This window comes from Callorhinus ursinus, unplaced genomic scaffold, assembly GCF_003265705.2.
Source record: "Callorhinus ursinus isolate GAN/ISIS: 27379988/994484 unplaced genomic scaffold, GSC_fseal_2.0 scaffold25, whole genome shotgun sequence".
NCBI classification, from domain to species: domain Eukaryota; kingdom Metazoa; phylum Chordata; class Mammalia; order Carnivora; family Otariidae; genus Callorhinus; species Callorhinus ursinus.
Genome location: NW_027397087.1, coordinates 2,074,849 through 2,094,619, shown reverse-complemented (window position 1 = coordinate 2,094,619; position 19,771 = coordinate 2,074,849). Strand labels below are relative to the sequence as shown.

The following is a 19,771-nucleotide window of genomic DNA, read 5'->3' as shown; positions in this document are numbered from 1 at the left end:
CTTGAACACACAGTGACCACTGGTACCAATCCTCCTCACCAGCTGTAGCACTGTGGTCTGGCCCAGGGGCACCTCACGGATCCCAGCCTCTGTTTTTGTCCCTGGTTTTGGTCTCAGAGAGTCTTCTTCCTCGGACATTCTTCTCCCTTTATCGGATGGGGAATGGACCTCAACATGAGTACAACCCTTGGGGGTTTCTGGGTGGAAACCTTGTCCAGGTTTAAATGACATTGCTATGGCTGGGCACTGCCCCCGCCCAAGTCCCTTAAATATCAAATCACCACCTTGAAATGAATTCATCAGGGCTACTTTTACCCAAAATGTACCTAATGCCATTGAAACAACTAGAACAGCATGACTATCCCGAATAACCTCTGTGCATATTCTTGAGATATTTATTTTATTTCCATTTTGGTAAGACATCTGTACACAATTCTGTTTATTTAACTGATCACATTAGCATTAGCTCCTATATTTTAAAAAACGATCCTGGTTTCTGCTACTTTCTGAGAGATACAACATGACGATAGAAATAAATCCAGCGTCAGGAGTGGAACGAGTTTAGTAGAAGGTGTTTTGGTTATGTTTGCTTTATTTCATGTTTCACAGTTAACGTTTCGTGTTTATTGAATTCCTGTGGATGAATGAAGTGCCAGAGCTGCGAGGTCGTAAGTCCCTATCGGGAAAATCCAATCCTTGGATTGTTTGTGTCTTGCCAATATTTCCCTTTCCATTGGTGGGAGCAATGGATGAGGCCCTCAGGGTCACCCAGAACTCACTTTTGTTTTTCATGGCCATCTTACCGTCATTTGGAAACAAACCTTCTGGGACGTTAAAGCACGAAGGGGCATTAAAGCCTTAGGAGGGTTTACGACATCTTCTTGAAGGACAGTGTGGAGGGTTCCCAGCCTCGTCGAGGAGTGGCCCATCACTGCTGATGTCACAACCAATCCCGTCACCCTCAGGTCCCTCCCTGCTTTGAATCACGGATTTCAAACATCCTCAAAAGCTCTTCCCCAGTAATTCCAAAACTCTTAACAAATCAATCCTAAGGAAAAAGAAATAAACAAATATGCAAAAGAGCAGAAGGATAATTAGGGTATGGTTTTAATTAAAATTTTTAAGTGTTCCTTCTCAAAATCTTGTTTAAGCTGCTAAATATGCAAAAGCAAACTTCTGAGTGGAAAAGCAGTCAAGGCCATTACCATTAGAGATTTTGAATTCTGTAATAAACAAATAGTTTATTTCTTCTTCTCCTTCTCCTTCTTTTTCTTAACATCAAGGGAGTCGAGTCATGGCTTAAGATTTTAAACTACAGAATGGCTATCTACGGCATTAGGTGTACACAGGGATAGGTCACATAAGAGGCAGATACAGCCTCCATTGGCCTGTGGGTTGGTGAACCTGCTTCCTGTTCTGTAGCTTCTAGTAAAGGGACTACCAAAGAAACACATCTAGTGGGTACACTCAAACTGCCCGAGGTAGGTTGGAGCCATCTGGATGCTTGCTGCAACATGGTTACCTCATGACTCTGTACTTTGCCAGTTATCTGGGCCCATTTACCTCTGTTCCCGCTCCACTGGCCCTTTGGCTATTTTTCTGTTTATTGACATCTGAATCCAAGGGGAAAGAAGTGAACATTTATTAAGTGCTATGTTTGTACCAGTTAATCTTCTCAATGAAGTATTATTATCACCCGTGTTTTACAGAGAAGGAAAACAAATATTCAAATAGGTAAGACACTTTGCCCAGGATCACATAAGTTTTTAATCGTGCATTGTAAAAGGACAATCTCTTGGTATTTGCCAGACTCCATGCAAGGAGCCTTACAAGGACTATTTTATTTTATTTTATCCTCATGTCACCCCCTTAAGATTGGCATTCCTTATGTCCTCATGTTACAGACGAGGTCATGCAGCTAGGGGGAGGGAGCCAAGATTCAAACTCAGGCAGATGGATCGCAGAGCCTGTACTTCTGCCCACCAAGCCTCCTCTGTGTACCTGAGCTGTCCTGGGACACCAGCCATGTGGGGCTACTAAGCCCTCGAAATAGGACTGGTTTGAATGGTCATGTGCCCTAAGTATAAACTACACACCAGACTTTGGAAATAGTTCAACAAAAATGCACAATATCTCATCACTCATTTTTTTTAAATTACATGTTGAAATGATAATAATTTGCATGCATTGAGATAAAGTAAGTTATTAAATTTAATTTCACCCGTTTCTTTTTACTTTTTTTTTTTAAAGATTTTATTTATTTATTCATGAGAGATGGAGAGAGAGAGAGAGAGAGAGAAGCAGATGGAGAAGCAGGCTCCCAAGGAGCAGGGAGCCCGGTGTGGGACTCGATCCCAGGACCCTGGGATCATGACCTGAGCCGAAGGCAGACGCCTAACCATCTGAGCCACCCAGGCGCCCCTCTTTTTACTTTTTGATATGAGGGCACTAGACCATTTAAGCTCACCTGTGTGGCTCACATTATATTTTCACCTGACAGCGCCCCTTATGTACTATTCCAAGTAACAAGGGACTATGAAATTTACCCAAGCCAACAGTGTTTCTCGCCAGTAGTTCTAGTTAAAATTTTAGTTGAGAGTGTAGGTGGAGAGCTTGAAGCCATTTAAAAAATTTTTAATTATTTTTTAAAGCTATTTTTTAAAAATGTGTTAAAACATTAAGCCTTTTTTATTTGTGAATTTGAATTATGCTTTCTTCACCCCCATGACCATTTGTGGGTAAAAAAGATGGCCATTTTTAGGGTTTAAAAGAAGCATGTGAGTTACCATTTCAGAGTCTACCACAGGGAGTGCTCTGCCTATCTGAGTGTGTGCTCCTGGGTGCCCCCTCTTCTAGATTCCGTCGAGGGGAGTTGCCTGCCACTTTCCACACAGCCTTGTGGCCGACCACCTTTGTGTCTCCTCCAACATGGCTTTGGGCCCTCAGCCCAGGTATGGTGCCTGGCACTGAGCGGACGCTCGGTGAGGAGCTTAGCGGTTTTCATTATTTTTGATGTTTTTTTATTCATAATGACGAATACCTGGCAGAGATTACATGGATACAAAAGGAAGAAGTTGGGAATATTTGTGTGCAGTGGGAAAACTACAGGCCAGAAAAACTATACCAGAGGTTTGTAGAAGTTGTCATCGGAGGGAACTCCCCACCCCCGACACACACACCACCTGCTCTCCCTTTCCGGGGCTGGAATTAAAAAAAAAGAAGAAAAAGAAGAAGAAAGAAGAAGGTAATAACTACTAGAAAATCGGAAACAGAAAAGAATGTCCTATAAGGAGATCACTGTCCAAAACAAACGTTTACACTAGCTATTTATAAAAGACACTTACTTACTTATTTACAGCAGCTTTGGATGGAGAAAGGGAGGTTGGGGATCAATAATTAATGCAGGCACCAATTTGTTAGGCCAAGTGAGACCTTCTTCGTCGTGGTCCAGAAGGCCTTCCCTGACTCAACTCAAGTCCCCTCATCTTAATTTACAGAGGAGTAGAAGGAACTGCCATATGAAATAAACGCGTCCCTGAGCCACGTGCCCAGCCCGGGCCAGCCCAGAACCTCAGAAAGGAGACTCTTGACAGCAAGCAGCTGACAGAAGGGGGCCCTGGGCTGGCCATCCCATCCAGCATGGGCCTGTCTCAGTGTCTGCCATGCCTTACTCACACCTGCTTCTCAGCCCTGGGTCCCCAGTGTCGTGCTTCCCTGTAAAGCCCGAGCTGGCTGGGAAAGTCCAGCCTCAGATGAAACCATAAAAGAGCTGTGAGTCGGGCCGAGGATCACTCCCGCTGCCACGCGGCTTGGTGTTGATGTCACCTATTGGCCCTCCCAGGCTCCTGCAGACCTCCTTCAACCTTTCCCTGTGTGTTGGAAGCTAGCTCCTTGCACACCCCATCACTAATTATAAACGTCCTGGCCATTTACTTGGCTCTGATCTGGCCACTGATGTTCTACTTGCGTTGATTTCTGCCTGCCGCCGGGGACCAACCCAATACTGCCCTCTCTCCTCACCCAAGAACACGTACTGTCCCGCTTGTCTCTTGAGCTGCTACACTAGGGGGCCTGGGACTCCTGTGAGGAAGTTACTGCTTTAAGTTACAGTGATTGCCCCAGAAATTGTCTAAGATGCAAATATATTACACAGGAACAGAGGACCACATAGTACTCATTACCCTGTTAGTGGAGAACCTTACCCAAAGGAATGGCACATGGGATTCAGCACATCTTCAAGAACAGAGATGTGGGGCTCTTGCTCTGGGCAAAGGACATCATCAGTAAGTGGAGTTTCGGAAAGGAAGATGAAGTCGGGAGATTTCAATAACTAGAGACAGTAGGACTCTAGACAGGACCAGGTGCTGAAGGGCCCACCCAAGTGTATATCCTTTTTTTATTGTTATGTTAATCACCATACATTACATCATTAGTTTTTGATGTAGTGTTCCATGATTCATTGTTTGTGCATGACACCCAGTGCTCCACGCAGAATGTGCCCTCTTTAATACCCATCACCAGGCCAACCCATCCCCCCAGCCCCCTCCCCTCTAGAACCCTCGGTTTGTTTTTCAGAGTCCATCATCTCTCCTGGTTCATCTCCCCCTCCGGTTTACTCCCCTTCATTCTTCCCCTCCTGCTATCTTCTTCTTCTTTTTTTTCTTAACATATATTGCATTATTTGTTTCAGAAGTACAGATCGGTGATTCAACAGTCTTGCACAATTCACAGCGCTCACCATAGCACATACCCTCCCCAATGTCTATCACCCAGCCACCCCATCCCTCCCACCCCCCACCACTCCAGCAACCCTCAGTTTGTTTCCTGAGATTAAGAATTCCTCATATCAGGGAGGTCAAATGATACATGTCTTTCTCTGATTGACTTATTTCACTCAGCAGAACACCCTCCAGTTGCACCCACGTCGTTGCAAATGGCAAGATCACATTCCTTTTTTTTTATGGTTTTCCCCATGTCCTCACTCAATCGAAACCCCTACAACAATTTTGTTTAAATGTCACATTATTTTTTTCAACAATAAGTGATACCTCAACTTAAACTCTACTCTGACTCCCAGTTAAGTCATATAATTTCAGCAAGAATCATAGAATAAAGGTTTTAAAGGACCCCCAATGGGCCTTAACCTCAGTACAGAAACATACTTGGCCTCCATACAAATTGCCAGATAGAGACTTCACTTCAGGCAGCAAATAAAGTTATATGAAGGGATTAAAAGTGCTGCTGCAAATTACCTGTTAAAGTGGCTTTTTTGAAAACCTACAAAATTCACAGCTATCCTCCAAGTGCCTCATTTTCAAATTAATGTATTTTATTCTAATTTTGGGTTTTGTGCAGATGCGTTGGGGAGGGGTGGGGCTTGTGGTGGCTGTAGGAGAATTAGTTAAATTTGCAGAATAAAATTTGAACTTTTGCAAATAAGCAAACAGCCAAAACAAACACCACTTTGGAAAAAAATACACATTTTCTTCTTTTGAAAAGCAAGCAGTGCCTAAGCAAAATACCTTAAAAGTGAACTAAAAAGCTTTTCTAAAATAAACAACTCTGCTTGTGATCCTAAATTGGGACCATATGTAGATGTGAAAACCACAGATGCAGTGGTTCGCCTCCGAGTTTCTGCCTGCACTGTTTGCGTGCCTTCGAGTCGATGATGATAATGTTGCCTTTGGTCCCAAAGGAGCCTGAGTTTTTTAGATCCTAGTATGGGGCGGGGGCAGGGGGGGTGTGTGAAGCAGAAGAGGAAAGAAAAGGAATGAAAACAAATGCCTTTCAAGACAGACTATCTGAACAATTTTATTTTGCCTATCTGCCAGGAGATTCAGCTCGGCTCAGATCTCTCCTGCACCTTTAGGGTGGTGCCAAGCGACGGGCGTGGCGTTTGCTGAGGACGCAGGCTGTGTGGGGAAGTCCCTGTGAGAGACCAGGCTGGCACTCTGAGCATTCGATGGCTCCTGCGAACTGCCTGGACCAGCCCCCTGCCCTGGGGCAAATCAATGAATAAGCCAATTCAGCAGAGATAGAATCATTTCTTTGTTTTTCTCAATTACCGAATGCTGTGTGCTTTGGGGTCACTTGTCATGGGTTTAGAGAATGTGGATGTTGCAACAGAAGTCCTCACCATTCTAAACAGCTTCAGCTGAGCTCCGTTACCAAGGAGGAGAGTTGAAGCCCCAACACCCATCTCTAACTGTAAATGATTCTGCATTCATCATCTCCTTCTAGGACACGTTTATGTGGACGTGTCTTGCCCCCTTTAACTCTGATGACAAATCCTTCAGGGAAGGAGTTCTGTCACCTGGGCAAGAATGGAAGATGCCTGCCCTGAGAAAACCGAGCAGGTTGAATCCAGGTATTAACTTACTTAGTTTTAAGTGGGTGAAGGAGGCACTGCTGTGAAGAAAAAGCCTGGCTGTTCTGAGCCCCTTTTGCTTGCTGCCCCCAATACAGGGCTGGGATCATCAGAATGAGGAATACATAGGATTGCTAGTCTGGGCTCTGTTAATTGTGCTGTTAGGAAATACTGATGAGATAATAAAAGGAGCAAACATTTATTGAGTGCTTACTACATACCTACCAGGCAGTGAGCTAAGCATTTTGAATATAATCTCTTATTTGATCCCCCCACAAGCATACTATCCCCAAATTCAGAAGAAGGAAATTGAGATCCAGAGAGATTGGGATGTTCTCAGAAGTGTGGCAGAATGTGGACTCGAACCCAGGGTCTTAACAACAGGAAGCTATAAAAGGTTTTTTGCATAAAAGGTGCTCTCTTTTCTATGGGTCCTCAGTAAATGAAAATCAGTTGCTTTTCCAATAATATGTTTGAATTTTGGGACTCTCACTTCTTACCAGGAATCAAGGCAAAAATGCCTTCATATATAGTTAATTTTGAGGATGGACATGTATAGAAATGACTATTTTTTTTCTTCTTTTTGGCTCACTTAAATTATTTGGCCTGAGGGAAGCAGAAACATGAATATTAGACATCTAACATTTTAAAATCCCACCCTTAAGCTGGCCACTTTTTTCAGGTGTTTCCTCCCCCCTCCCCACCCCCCCATAAGGGCTAAATCGTGTGTCTTTCTCTGGCCTTTTCTCCATGCTTCTGTCTTCTGTGCTCCAGTGTGAACAGTAACGTGTAGCCCAACTACCTGAGTGCTGCACCAAGGAGAAAGCTGAGGTGTGGCCTGGACAGCAGGTGACAGATTGGTCCTCCCACCTGTGAGAAGTGGTAGTACTTTGTATAACAGTGTGTGTGTTTACCTCAAGGTGGGGGGCGGGGAGAGACAAAACTTGTGGGGCCAGCAGAGCTTCCTCAGGTTGGCCCTCAGGACTTCCTGGGATGTGGGCTCCTCTTCATCCGCTCGGGGTCAGGCCGGTGCTGCACGCTGTCTGTGTCCTGCTCGTCTTCATCGGTGCCTGCTCGGCAGCCTCTGAGGCCACGGACTGCCGCCTCCTCTGTTCCGGTTTCCTTGCCCTCCTCCAGCTCCGCTCTGGCTCAGGAGTGTGAGGGGGCAAACCAAAGCAGGGCAGCGTTCCTCTGAATCACCTCTCTCATGCCTCAGTGTCCCAGGCCATGAACAGCAGAGAAGCCGGTGGTGCCTCTGTAAATGATGCATGGGGACGCGCAGGAGGAACGAAGGCCCAGACTGCAGGGTATTTTTAGCGCCGGCTGTTTGTGGTGACCTAAGTGAAAACTGCTGGCTCCTGTCCCTTCAGCTGAATGGCTGGTATTCAGGAGAGTGTGCCCACTCCCTGCCAGACTCTGCCCACGGAGCTGCCTTTTTACGAGGTGGCTGACTTGCTCCTTGGCACCAGGCAGCCCTGCCACAATTCTCCTTTATTGCCCAGCGCCGGTGCCTGTTCGTGTGGGCCCATGGGCAGCCCCGGCGTGGTGCTGCGGCCGGGCGGGGGCCCGGGGGAGACTGCTGGCTGCGAGCTTGTCAGGGTTGTTACTGAATTGTGAGGCAGCGTCCGCAGGGCCGGGGCTGTGTCTGGAGGCTTGGAACCTCTGGCGTGAGGCTGGCACGCAGACACTGCGTAACCACGGTGGCGGGGACCACAGCCGGCTCCCCATCCCAGAATCATTCTGCTGGGGCCCGGCTGTTGGGGGGGAAGCTGTCCCTCCTGGTCGCAGACACTTTGGGGGCCTCAGAGGGAGCTGGAAAATATGAGAGGCCCCTGTTATTCTGACAGGTCATTCTACCAACGACTGCTCTGGAGCTAGAGCTGATCTTTGGAGGACGACTCCCCCCCCACCCCCGCCCCGTAAAGGGAGTGGATGGGCTGCATAGAGCCTTTTGGGGGCTCCCCTGGTGCCACTGTGGAATGGAAACAGTGCTGGGGTCCCGGTCTCCAAATAGCACTAACTGGCTGAGTGATTTCAGGCAAGTAACAATCTCCTAGGACTCCCTTTCTCACTTATGAGTAGTCACGCTTGCCTTACTGAACTCACGGAACATTTTTAATGAGGGTATAAAAGTACTTGGAAACGAACTGAAATAGTAAGAGTACAAAAGGGCGATAGGGGTGCCGGGCCCCATTTATCTTCCTCATTTCTGGCCAACCTTGACTTTTACCAAATCTGTCCCCACCAGTCCCGGCCAGGAGGGACTCTTGCATTAGATGGTGTGAGGTCATCAAGCTCTGTGAAGGACGTCGCCTGTATGTGAGAACTGAACCTTCAAGATGGAGGTATTTCTAATTCTCACACAGAATTTGTTTGAATGAAAAAGGGTGCAGCGGGATCCTTTCCTTGTGAAATGTGAGCACATGCTTCTATAATTAGAATAAATCTAAATCCTTAAATAAAAGGATGTCAACGGTAGCCACAGCTCCTTTCTCTGAAACCTCAAGTGAATTTTAGAAAGCCTCTCAGCAGCAACCCTGGGATGTTGCAGGCCCACGAACCAAGATCATTACCCCAAGGTCTCTCTCAGAGATAATTTAATCTTATTTCATATATAATTTGAATAAGTCCGGCTCTCTCGATTCTTAGCCCCTTGCTACTGAAAGTGTGGTATATGGATTGACAGCATCACCATTACCTGAGAACTTGTCAGAAAGGCAGAGTCTCAGGCCCCGCCCCTCACTTGTTAATCAGAACCTGCATTTTGACAGGATCCTCATGTGATTTATGGGTGTAGTAAAGCACATTTAGAAGAGGGGATTTGCAAGGCCTAGGCCCACTATTTATGTAAGTCCTTCATTATGAAAAGGACCTGGAGTGACTAAGATTAACAGCTGACAAGGAGGGAGGAGACGAAGAACTGTAAAAGCCATAGTAGCCGGGACCGTGTCACCGGGTGATACCACTGTGCGCACGTCCCTGCACTGAGAACGCGCTGCTGCAACACTATGTGGTCATTGATACGGCCAATAACAGTCCCAAATTATCAAGAGGAGGGAAAGTCATATTCCCAAGCTGCTGATCAAAGTCTTTACCTAAAATTCATAGTGAAAGTTTTCCTTTAAAATGGTTAAATAAATGAATCTTGATGTTAAAGTGGTTGCTTCAGTGATGTGCATGCTATATGGAAAACCACATTCTCCAGGAAAAGAGATACATGAAATGTCACCCTAACTGGAAACTTCATTCGTTTTTGTTTTTTTGTTTTGTTTTTTTAATGCACTACATTTAGGAGAGTCAAATGACATCAAGATAAGGTGTGATACCAGAGGTTTACTCTACTATATAACTAAACAACTAAACAACTCAGCTGATACCAAAAAAAAAAAAAAAAAAAAAACCATGACTGTTGGAAGCCAAGTAAAATTTTTTGGGTCAGTAGGTATTAAACTTTCATATTTTCATTTACTAGATACTGGCAACCGATCTTCAAAATTCTCAGGCAAGAAAATGGATTTGAAACTAAAGGGAGTTTTAAATTAACCAGAAAAGCTAGTGCCCTTTCCTGGATAAATGAGCATTGGAGGTGCAGGGCCCAGCTGGTGGTCCTTAGGAGTCTTGCTGGGAGCTGCCATGTTGAGACTGCACAAGCCTATGGGTGGCAAAGCGGGAATTGAGGTTGCCCAGATTAGCCAACTGAAATAACAGCATTGCCAATCTAAAAGGGTCTTGCAGAGGAGGGAGAATCCAAGCACAAGGCAGGGGATGGGAATGCAGAAAAGAGCTGAACGCTGTTAGAGAAATCCCCTAAGACATGGAAAAGTGCCTCAACAGGTTTTTTACGGAGGGTTTCAGTGCAGGCCAAGGAGATTTAAGAGCTCTGGCCTGGATCAGACCAATCTGGGTCTTCTTCCCCTTCTTCCCCACTCCCTGCTTCCATTGCCTCTGAACACAACTAACTGACACTTTACTGCTGTCATAATGCGAAGAAAACCTACCAGTGGCCTGGAGCTTGAGAATAAACAGCTGCACGGTACCAACTGTATTAAAGAAAGCAAAGTTTATACAAACAAAACTGAGCCCGAAACCTATTTGGCAAGAATTAAATATTTTCTCTTTATTCTAGAGACATTTGTGGAGTGCTAGGGCTGTGATGGAAACAGATAATAAAGCATCATCACAGGATAGAATTAATTAATTGCCTGAAATAATTTTACAGCTGTAGTGAAAGATCCTGTCTTTACCAATGGTATTATTTTCCCTAATCAGGGGGCCTCTACACTTTGGAAACCTCATGGGCTTTGACTCATCTTCCCTTTGTGCACTGTTTGGAATCCCCTTTCTACTCATGTTGTGGCTACCCCAACCCCAGTCCTCCTTTCTCCACCCCTGAGTTTCAACATCAGCCTCATAGCAGGACGTCTTAAACTTTCTTCCAATCTACCTTCATACAGCGGTCTTTCGAAGGGCACTTGGATACAGTGGCTCTGGAGTAGAGGGCACTGGAATTCTTTTAAAATGCCACAAGTGAGGGGTGCCTACGTGGCTCAGTCATTAAGCATCTGCCTTTGGCTCAGGTCATGGTCCCAGGGTCCTGGGATCGAGCCCCGCATCGGGCTCCCTGCTCAGCGGGAAGCCTGCTTCGCCCTCTCCCACTCCCCCTGCTTCTGTTCCCTCTCTCACTGTGCCTCTCTCTGTCTTATAATAAATAAATAAATCTTAAAAAAAAAAGCCATAAGTGATTCTGATATGCATCTTTTGTTGGGAATAAGAGCTTTCAATTGTTGCTAAGTTAACATTCTGTGTAAAAAACATCCAATTATTACATTGCTCTCCTGCCCAGAAAGTTTGGTTGCCATTTATTCCTATGTTAATTCATACTTTTCTGCCTGGCATTGGCCTTCTCTCCTTCCATCCAGCTCCCTCCCTTCCCCAACAGTGCTCATTACGGATGCTCAAAACTTCCCTGCTTTATACCTGCCTCTGCGCTCTCACTTGTGGTTCTTCCTTTGCTACCTGTAAAGATGGATCCTGTCTTTGATGATGATTCCAACTCAAGGGTCATCTCTTTCACGGGTATTTTCTTGGCAGGTTCTCTGTTCCCTGAATTTCTACATCATTTACAGTCTGTACCATAATGAATTATGTCAGGGGATGTATCTTATCATATACCACTGGCTTATTGTGTTAACCTTGAAGAACCATCTAGAATAAAGAACGAGTTAGAGAGTAGGAACCATGTCTTTTACATTTGTCTTCTGCAGCACCTAACGTAATCACTGGTATGTTGCTTCCTGCAAGAAGTCCTCCATGTCCCACATTTGGGTTAGATGTTTCTCCCCTCATGCCTGTGACATCGTGCTGTATCCCAGTTACATTAGAAGTGCATTCCAACTCTGCATTGCAAGTGTGTTCTTATCTGTGCATCTTTTGCAGACTGTAAACTGTGAAAGCAGGGCCCCCGTTTACCTGGTTCTAGCACTTAGTCCAGGTCTTGGTATGTAGTCTGTAGTATGTGCTCAATACATATTTTTTAAACTGACTAATTAATGATTTTAAACTCTGTGTTTGGTTGAGACTGTGACAAATAGAACAAAGAGCATCCATTGCATCATAACATTTTGATTGACTTGGTTTCAGGTATAAGAAATTAACATAATCTAAACATAATGAACCTGATAACTAGCATTTGGTTGCATACTCAACTATATCATTTTCTAATTATTACCTAAATGTGGTTTCTTGTCTACAAAATTCAAGCTCCTGGAGAGAGAAGGATAGCATTTGTTACTTCCATGTATCTCCCACAGTTCTTACCTCAGTGTTTCTTGATTTGAGGTCATTAAATGTAGTTTTTAAAAGAGCCTGTGTTATAATGTATCTGCCTGGTAAGAAACATCTGCTACTCCCTAACAAGTGCTGCATTCATTTTAATGGCCCTGGTGCACAGAGGTAAACAGAGCCTTGGCAGGCCTTCCGTAAAGGAAACTGTGTTTGCTTCCTTCATTAATTACTAATGGAGCATTAAGAAGACATGCATTCTCCCCTAAGCCAAGTTGGATAATTCCTGGCACTTAAGGCTAGGGTGCTTTCAAAAGTTGAGACATGTATTGACACACCAGAGAGCATGCCCTATAGCAAACACAGTGGTGAATGCATTGCCAAGATTATACAAAGTTTCAAATGTATCAATACCAAGGGCGCTGATCTGTTTAACCTTTTGCATGTCTTGGGTTAATAAATAGGAATCCCTTGAACTTCTCTGAAGGCAGGCACCACAGGAGGAATTGGAAAATCCATCAGAAAGACACAGAAGGTTACAAATAGAAGGATGATCAAAGATTTACCCAGCAAAACAACAGAATGAAGAGCAGCAAGGCTAATGGGAGAAATATGATTTGTCAATTACATTTTTACTCAATAGCCAATTAATAGCACAATTAAAATGAAGAATTTATACTCTCGAACATGGCAACTCTCATATTATCAAAATGCTAAAGCAAAAACATCGAGGAATAAGAGGTTGAGAGACTTACTAGTAGTAATAGATTTTAACACATAACCATCAAATTAAGATAGGATTAAACCATCAGACTGTGATAGATACAAAATTACATCTTATTTTAAACGTTCACATGGACATTTTCCAAAAATAATACCTTTTTTATTTTTATTTTTTTTAAGTATTTATTTATTTATTTGAGAGAGCGAGAATGAGAAAGAGAGAGAGAGCACATGAGAGGGGGAAGGGTCAGAGGGAGAAGCAGACTCTCTGCTGAGCAGGGAGCCTGATGTGGGACTCGATCTGGGGACTCCAGGATCATGACCTGAGCTTAATGGCATGGCAGTCGCTTAACTGACTGAGCCACCCAGGTGCCCCAAAATAATACCTTTTTTAATGTAGAAATTTTGCAGACTACTCACTCCCATCACAAAGCAATGAAATATAATATAAATGTAAATGAAACAACCCAGCTACTTGATGATATCTATGTTTTGGGGGCTAGAGAAATTTGAAATTGAAGGAGGTACAATTATCCTTTTAAAGATCAACTTTAATCTGACGTAATAAATTAAGACAGGATGATACAAGGTCATTTCAAAGACAGTGTGAATCCCAGGACACTAAGATCTAACCATGATCCTACTGAATATATTAATATTTCCAAAGGAAAAAAATGTGTTGCTCCAAAGGGGAGCTGGTTCAGTCAAAAACGCCAAAAAAGCAGGTGTCAGAGCAATAACCTTGACACATCTCATCCAGGGGAGAAGGGTACCTCATCCAGCTGGGCTTAAATAATATAACCTATTGGCAAGATGTCCTGTGGAGGTGGACGTGTGGCTATTGTACGAGACGAGTGCTCTAACCCTTGAGCTATGGAGCCTTCTCCTGGAAGTGTGGCTATCATAGCCTGATTTTGACTCTAAATTCATGCACACCAACCAAGGCACCTTTTGATTTTGATTTGACCCTTCATGTGTAAGATATACCTTTTGCATTAAGAGAGCTATGTCCCAATACAATTACTAGATAGGAATTCATTCCAAGAAATAGTCTGCTATAGTGCTGGTAGAGTAAGCTTCCTGAACAGGAAAGATAGGATTACTTCACTAATGCTGGTGGGATAATTGGTTAATTATTTTACATGCACTAAAAAGAAAGGAAGGAAGGAAGGAAGAAGAAAGAAAGAAAGAAAGAAAGAAAGAAAGAAAGAAAGAAAGAAAGAAAGAAAGAAAGAAGAGAAAGAAAGAGAAAGAGAGAGAAAGAAAGAAAGAAAGAAAGAAAGAAAGAAAGAAAGAAAGAAAGAAAGAAAGAAAGAAAGAAAGAAAGAAAAAGAAAGAAAGAAAGAAAGAAAGAAAAATAGAAAAACTAAAATATCCAACTGTTGGTAGTACTCCTGAAAAGGCAACAATTTTATAAATTTATTTTTTTAATTTTTTATTTTTTAAAGATTTTGTTTATTTATTTGACAGAGAGAGAAACACAGCGAGAGAGGGAACACAAGCAGGGGGAGTGGGAGAGGGAGAAGCAGGCTTCCCGCAGAGCAGGGAGCCCGATGTGGGGCTCTATCCCAGGATCCCGGGATCATGACCTGAGCCGAAGGCAGATGCTTAACGACTGAGCCACCCAGGCGCCACCCAATTTTATAAATTTAAAAAGACAAGAAGAAATCACAAAGGAGAATAACAAGAGCATATTTGACTACATAAATATTAAAAACTTACGGTTGCAAAATATTGCTATAATAACCAGAATTCGGAGTCAGAGGAAATGGGAACGTGGTTGCAGGAGATGTTAACAGCCAAAGTCTTGTTATCTTTACTATGTAAAGTGTTCATGCAACTTGATAAGAGAAATGATTAAAATTCCAAGAGCATAAACAGACAATTTGCATAAAGAAATTAAAGCTGGTACGGGGCACCTGGGTGATTCAGTCGGTTAAGCATCTACCTTCGGCTCAGGTCATGATCCTCGACTCCTGGGATTGAGCCCTACGTCAGGCTCCCCGCTCAGCAGGGAGTCTGCTTCTCCCTGTCACTCTCCCTCTGTGCTTTCCCTCTCTCTCAAATAAATAAATAAAATCTTAAAAAAAAAGAAATTAAAGCTAGTAAATAAACACATGGAAATATATTTGAGCTGGTAATCAAGGACTTTAAAAATAAGAGAGTAATTTTTCCAAACACCTTTTAAATTAGCAAGGAAAACAAAAATTATTTTTATAAAACCCAATGCTGGTAGAGATATTATAAAAATGGTATTCTCATATTTTGTTGACCTTATTTTATAAATTGGTACCTCCTTTTCCAGGTTGGAAAACAGCGTGGCAATATAATATAAAGACCTATAAAAATATTTATGGCCTTTGACCCAGTAATTTGACTTCTGGGAATCTATCCTGAGAAATATTAATCCAAAATATGGAAAAAATTAAATTCCTAAGAGTAAATTGGGAAACACTAAATGCCCCACAATAGGGGAATGATTAATATGTTGTGGTACAGCCACTGGATAGAAAAACAACATAGCCATTTGTAATTATGTGAGAAGAGACCACGCAGCCACATGGGCAGATGCTTGTGCTTTAATATTAAATGAACATGAATAAACACTTAAGTATAAAGAGATATGCAGAAGAGAAAGGATTGAAGAAAATATACCAAATTTTAAGTTGTTGTTCTAAGTGGCGGAGGACAGTGACTTTTTTCTTTCTTTCTTTCTTTTTTTTAAAATTTTATTTATTTATCTGACAGAGAGAGAGAGAGCACAAGTAGGGGGAATGGGAGAGGGAGAAGCAGGCTTCCCGCTGAACAGGGAGCCCGATGTGGGGCTCAATGGGGGGCTTGATGTGGGGCTCTATCCCAGGACACTGGGACCATGACCTGAGCTGAAGGCAGACGGTTAATGACTGAGCCATCCAGGTGCCCCTTTTCTTTCTTTTTCTGGAAATGTGTTGTCTTTCAGCCTGTTCCCATGCCTGGCAGCAGTTGCCTCCCTGTCTCTTCCTCTACCCTGCCCCCAAGTGCCACGCAAGTTCCAGCTCGTCCCGGAAGCCCTCCCCATCCTATCAGCCAAATGAAACTCTCCCTTCACCATGCTCCCATGATGCTGTATTAACATTTCTATTAGGTCTCGTATCTAATGCCTTGTGTGGAAATGGTACATGTGGGGGCATGTGTCTGTTTCCACAACTAAAGTTTTAAGCCCTAAAGGGCAGGAACTATTCGATTTCTTATTCTCTTTCCACAGTATAGATCACAGTGCTTTGCCTGAGTACATATTGGTTGAAATGAATTTAATTGCACTGAAGTGAACTACTCTGATTCCCTGGCAGGTGGAGCCCATGAAGGTCTTCAGCACTTGGGTCCTTTTGGCAACATCCCAAACATTGTGGCAGAGTTGACTGGTGACAACATTCCTAAGGACTTTAGTGAAGATCAGGGCTACCCGGACCCTCCAAATCCCTGTCCGGCTGGAAAAACAGGTAATGGGCATGCCCTTGGGTTCTCATGGATGGTAGAGTCTTTGGGAGGAAATCTGCTACAAGTATTCTGAGAAATAGTATTTTTATCCTAATGACCCCCCCCTATGTTTTGTAGGTAGATCTAATTTATTATAGAACCCTTGGTGTGTTCTGGCAGTCAGATACACCCACATAAGATTCCCTTGCCGAAGCTTTACCTTCAGTCTTTCTCCCTCTTTAGGAATTGATGCTTTTTTCTGCACTTGCTACTCTTTTAATAAAAATGGAGAAAGATTTTCTTTTTGCCTTTTCTGTGATACAGCTGCTGCCCACTTTTAGTGTCTTTGGAACTTACTAGTTTGTGGATTATCCATGTCCACTGTTTTTCCTTACTTCCTTTGACAGTTGACATTTTATCCATGTCACAAACAACATCAATCCTGAGATATTTCCTTGGGGTCAGGAGGTGGCATGAGAGACAGTGGGTCCAGGAAGATAAGAAGTTGGTTAAGGGAGAAGCTTGAAACTTTCCTTTGCTTCTCGTATCTCCCTTCCATTTTCCTACTCCCTGATGCCAAAGAGAATGAATGGTGAGTGGACTACCCTTATGGTGGGCCTTGAGCAGCTAACCTTGGTGGTTAAGAGTAGTGGCTTTAAACTCAGACTACCTGAATTCAAAACCAAGGTCAAGATATGTGACCTTGCACAAGCTAATTAACCAGTTTGCACCTCAGTTTCCTCATTGGCAAAATGGGAGTTGTTGTGGGAATTAAATGAAATTATCCACGTTAAGCACTCAGTGCAATGCCTTTCACAAAGTAAAGATTCATTAAATGGCATCCTGATTAGAATTAGTTTTTGCCGCTAGTAAATAACGCATCACTCTCGTTGGGCTTGTGTTAACTTCTAGCACCAGAATAATCTTTTTCCCCAAACCTACAATAACAATAGTTGGTATTTATTACCCCTACTTTGCATGTATGGAAACTGAAGCTTAGGCCATAGCTTGTCCAAGCTTATCTTCTTAGCAAGTAGTGGAGCCAAGACTCAAACCCAGGTCTACCTGATTCAGGACGGTGTGCTCAACCACCGTGACGTCTTGCTCTGAAAATTCTGACAGTATTGGCCCCTCAGATTTTTTTTTTAAAGATTTTATTTATTTCATAGAGAGAGACACAGCAAGAGAGGGAACACAAGCAGGGGGAGTGGGAGAGGGAGAAGCAGGCTTCCTGCTGAGCAGGGAGCCCGAGGCAGGGCTCGATCCCAGGACCCTGGGATCATGACCTGAGCCAAAAGCAGACGCTTAACGACTGAGCCACGCAGGCGCTCCGGCCCCTCAGATTTTCTTAAACACAATGCAGGCTTTCTCTGGAAGAAGCTTTCCCTGAAAGATACTCCTCCTTTCATTTAGGGTAGGTGTCTGTTTTCTATGGGGCACAGAGCCTCTGGAGCAACCAGAGTAGTTGGATGTAACCTAGTCAATGGAGAAATACTGGGCCGGCTGCTGGAAAACCTGAATCACTACACAGAGCCAATCACTGCAGCCACATTTTATGTGCTTGTAGGGTTTTGAATGGGTGGGAGGAAAGACCAGTCCAGAATTTGAAGAGCAACAGTCTCCATGGGGAGTTGGTTAAACTGATTAGATACAGTACGATATAGTAGTTCTTAAAGTGTTGTCCCAGGTTGGTCCCAGGTTTCCGGCAGCATCAGTATCACCTGGAAACTTGTGGGAAATGCAAATTTTCAGGCTCTCCCCTAGACCCACTGAGTCATAAACTCCTGGGGTAGGTCCCAGAAACCTGCCTTCCATGCGATCTGGCACGTACTGAAGTTTGAGAACCACTGTTGTAGGAGATTGGACGGAGTTTGAGCCAAGAGATCTGAGGTCTAGTCCTAACTATAGTATGTCAGTCTACTTCCCTGTGCCTCAGTTTCTTCATCAGTAAAATGAAGACATAGTCAGTGCCTTCAAAAACATAAATGCAGTTCTAGACTGTCCTAGGAAAGGAAAGAGTCCAGATCCGTGTAATCAAGCACTAGTTTTATGCACACAGGAGTTCTGAGACAGGGCAGTCCAGGAGGGCTGATAGAGCTGGGTCAAATGACAACTGCCAGACTCTTCCTTGTCACACACTGTCTGCCATTTTTCTTTGCTATCCGGACACTAAGCAAACATGTTTCTCACTCTATGTTCTACCATTATTTTCACTCTAGAAAGGAAATCGTTGGCAAAATTTAGACATTATTTGTTTAGAGATTGCTTGAGATATGCCTCAATGAGAATCATGACACCGCACAGTTGAGCAATCCAAGAATAAAACCTTGGCTTCCCCCTCCCCTGCCATGCTCTCTTCTGAATCGTGGTCCAGCCACCCTGGATAGAGCAGCGGATCACAGAGAGCACATCCTCAGGCGTAGGATGCGAATCCCAGGGCACGTTTTCAGGCCCTGAGATACTGCCATTCCCAGAGCAGGGCTATATCTCTACATTGCAGTCCAGGCCCACTCGGAAGTCCTGGAGAAACAATTATGAACAGGTTGTTAAGCTGCCCTATGCAGACTGCCTGAACTCTCTGGATTGGCTGTCTCTTTCTTACATGGTAATTGCTGTAGATGAAGAAATTAGATAAGCAGTTCCGTGAAAAGTGGGGAGCCACGTTAGGGGTTTGGTCAAACCTAATGACTCCACACGAGCTTCCTCCTGTGAAGACACTAGATGCTTCAGGCTGCTGGAAGGCTTCAGAGCAGGCTCAAGAGACCGAACTATCTGGCTGGTTCTTGTGGACTCCTTTTAGCATTGACTTTGAGGCCTCATTATCCCTTTGCAAAAGGACTCTCTTTCCTCCCTCCCCAGCCCCATGCAAAATTCACACCCCCTCCTCTGCCGCCCACCCTTTGAAGCTATTGTCTAAAAGCACATTAGAGACAGAAAAAAGGGACTTAATTTCAGAACCTCACCTCCTGTAATGATAGGGCTTAGGTCAAAGCAACAGCCAAGTGGGATAACCATTCTTGGGTTTGACTGAAAGACAAGCTTATTTCAAAGAGCTGTCAGAGTATCAATTGTCATTTAAAAAGAGATGCTGGGAAAGGAACTAAAGCAGAGTGAACCTATTATGTGCAAGGTGTTCTGTGTGTGATCATCTCTTTCTCACCGCTACCCAGTCAGGTAAGTCCTTGATTCTGCCCCTCTCGTAGATGGATGGGTTTAGAGAGACAGAGTTAATCTTCCCGAGGAATTAAGACCATCTGTCACTTACGAGCTAGGATGGGAACCCTGAGTGCTGGTCCGTCTGACTCCAAGCTGCCGCCATCACCACGATAACACACCTCAATATTGTCTGGTGATGTTGTCATTCTTATATAAGGGGCCTTCTCCAAGAAGCTGAAATTGTTTCTATGGAGCTCACCCAAGAGAAAACACCATGAGTCATGTGGA

The 19,771-nt window shown here is 43.9% G+C and overlaps 1 protein-coding gene across 3 annotated transcripts in view; it reads left to right on the top strand.

Annotated features, from left to right (window-relative positions):
* Positions 1-19,771, top strand: part of SCG5 (secretogranin V) — a 55,681-nt gene that overhangs the window by 23,544 nt on the left and 12,366 nt on the right. For all 3 annotated transcript variants that reach the window (XM_025884466.2, XM_025884464.2, XM_073876760.1), the window contains exon 3: positions 16,201-16,350. In XM_025884466.2, the coding sequence (XP_025740251.1) occupies positions 16,201-16,350 (150 nt within the window). The remainder of the gene's footprint in view (positions 1-16,200; positions 16,351-19,771) is intronic.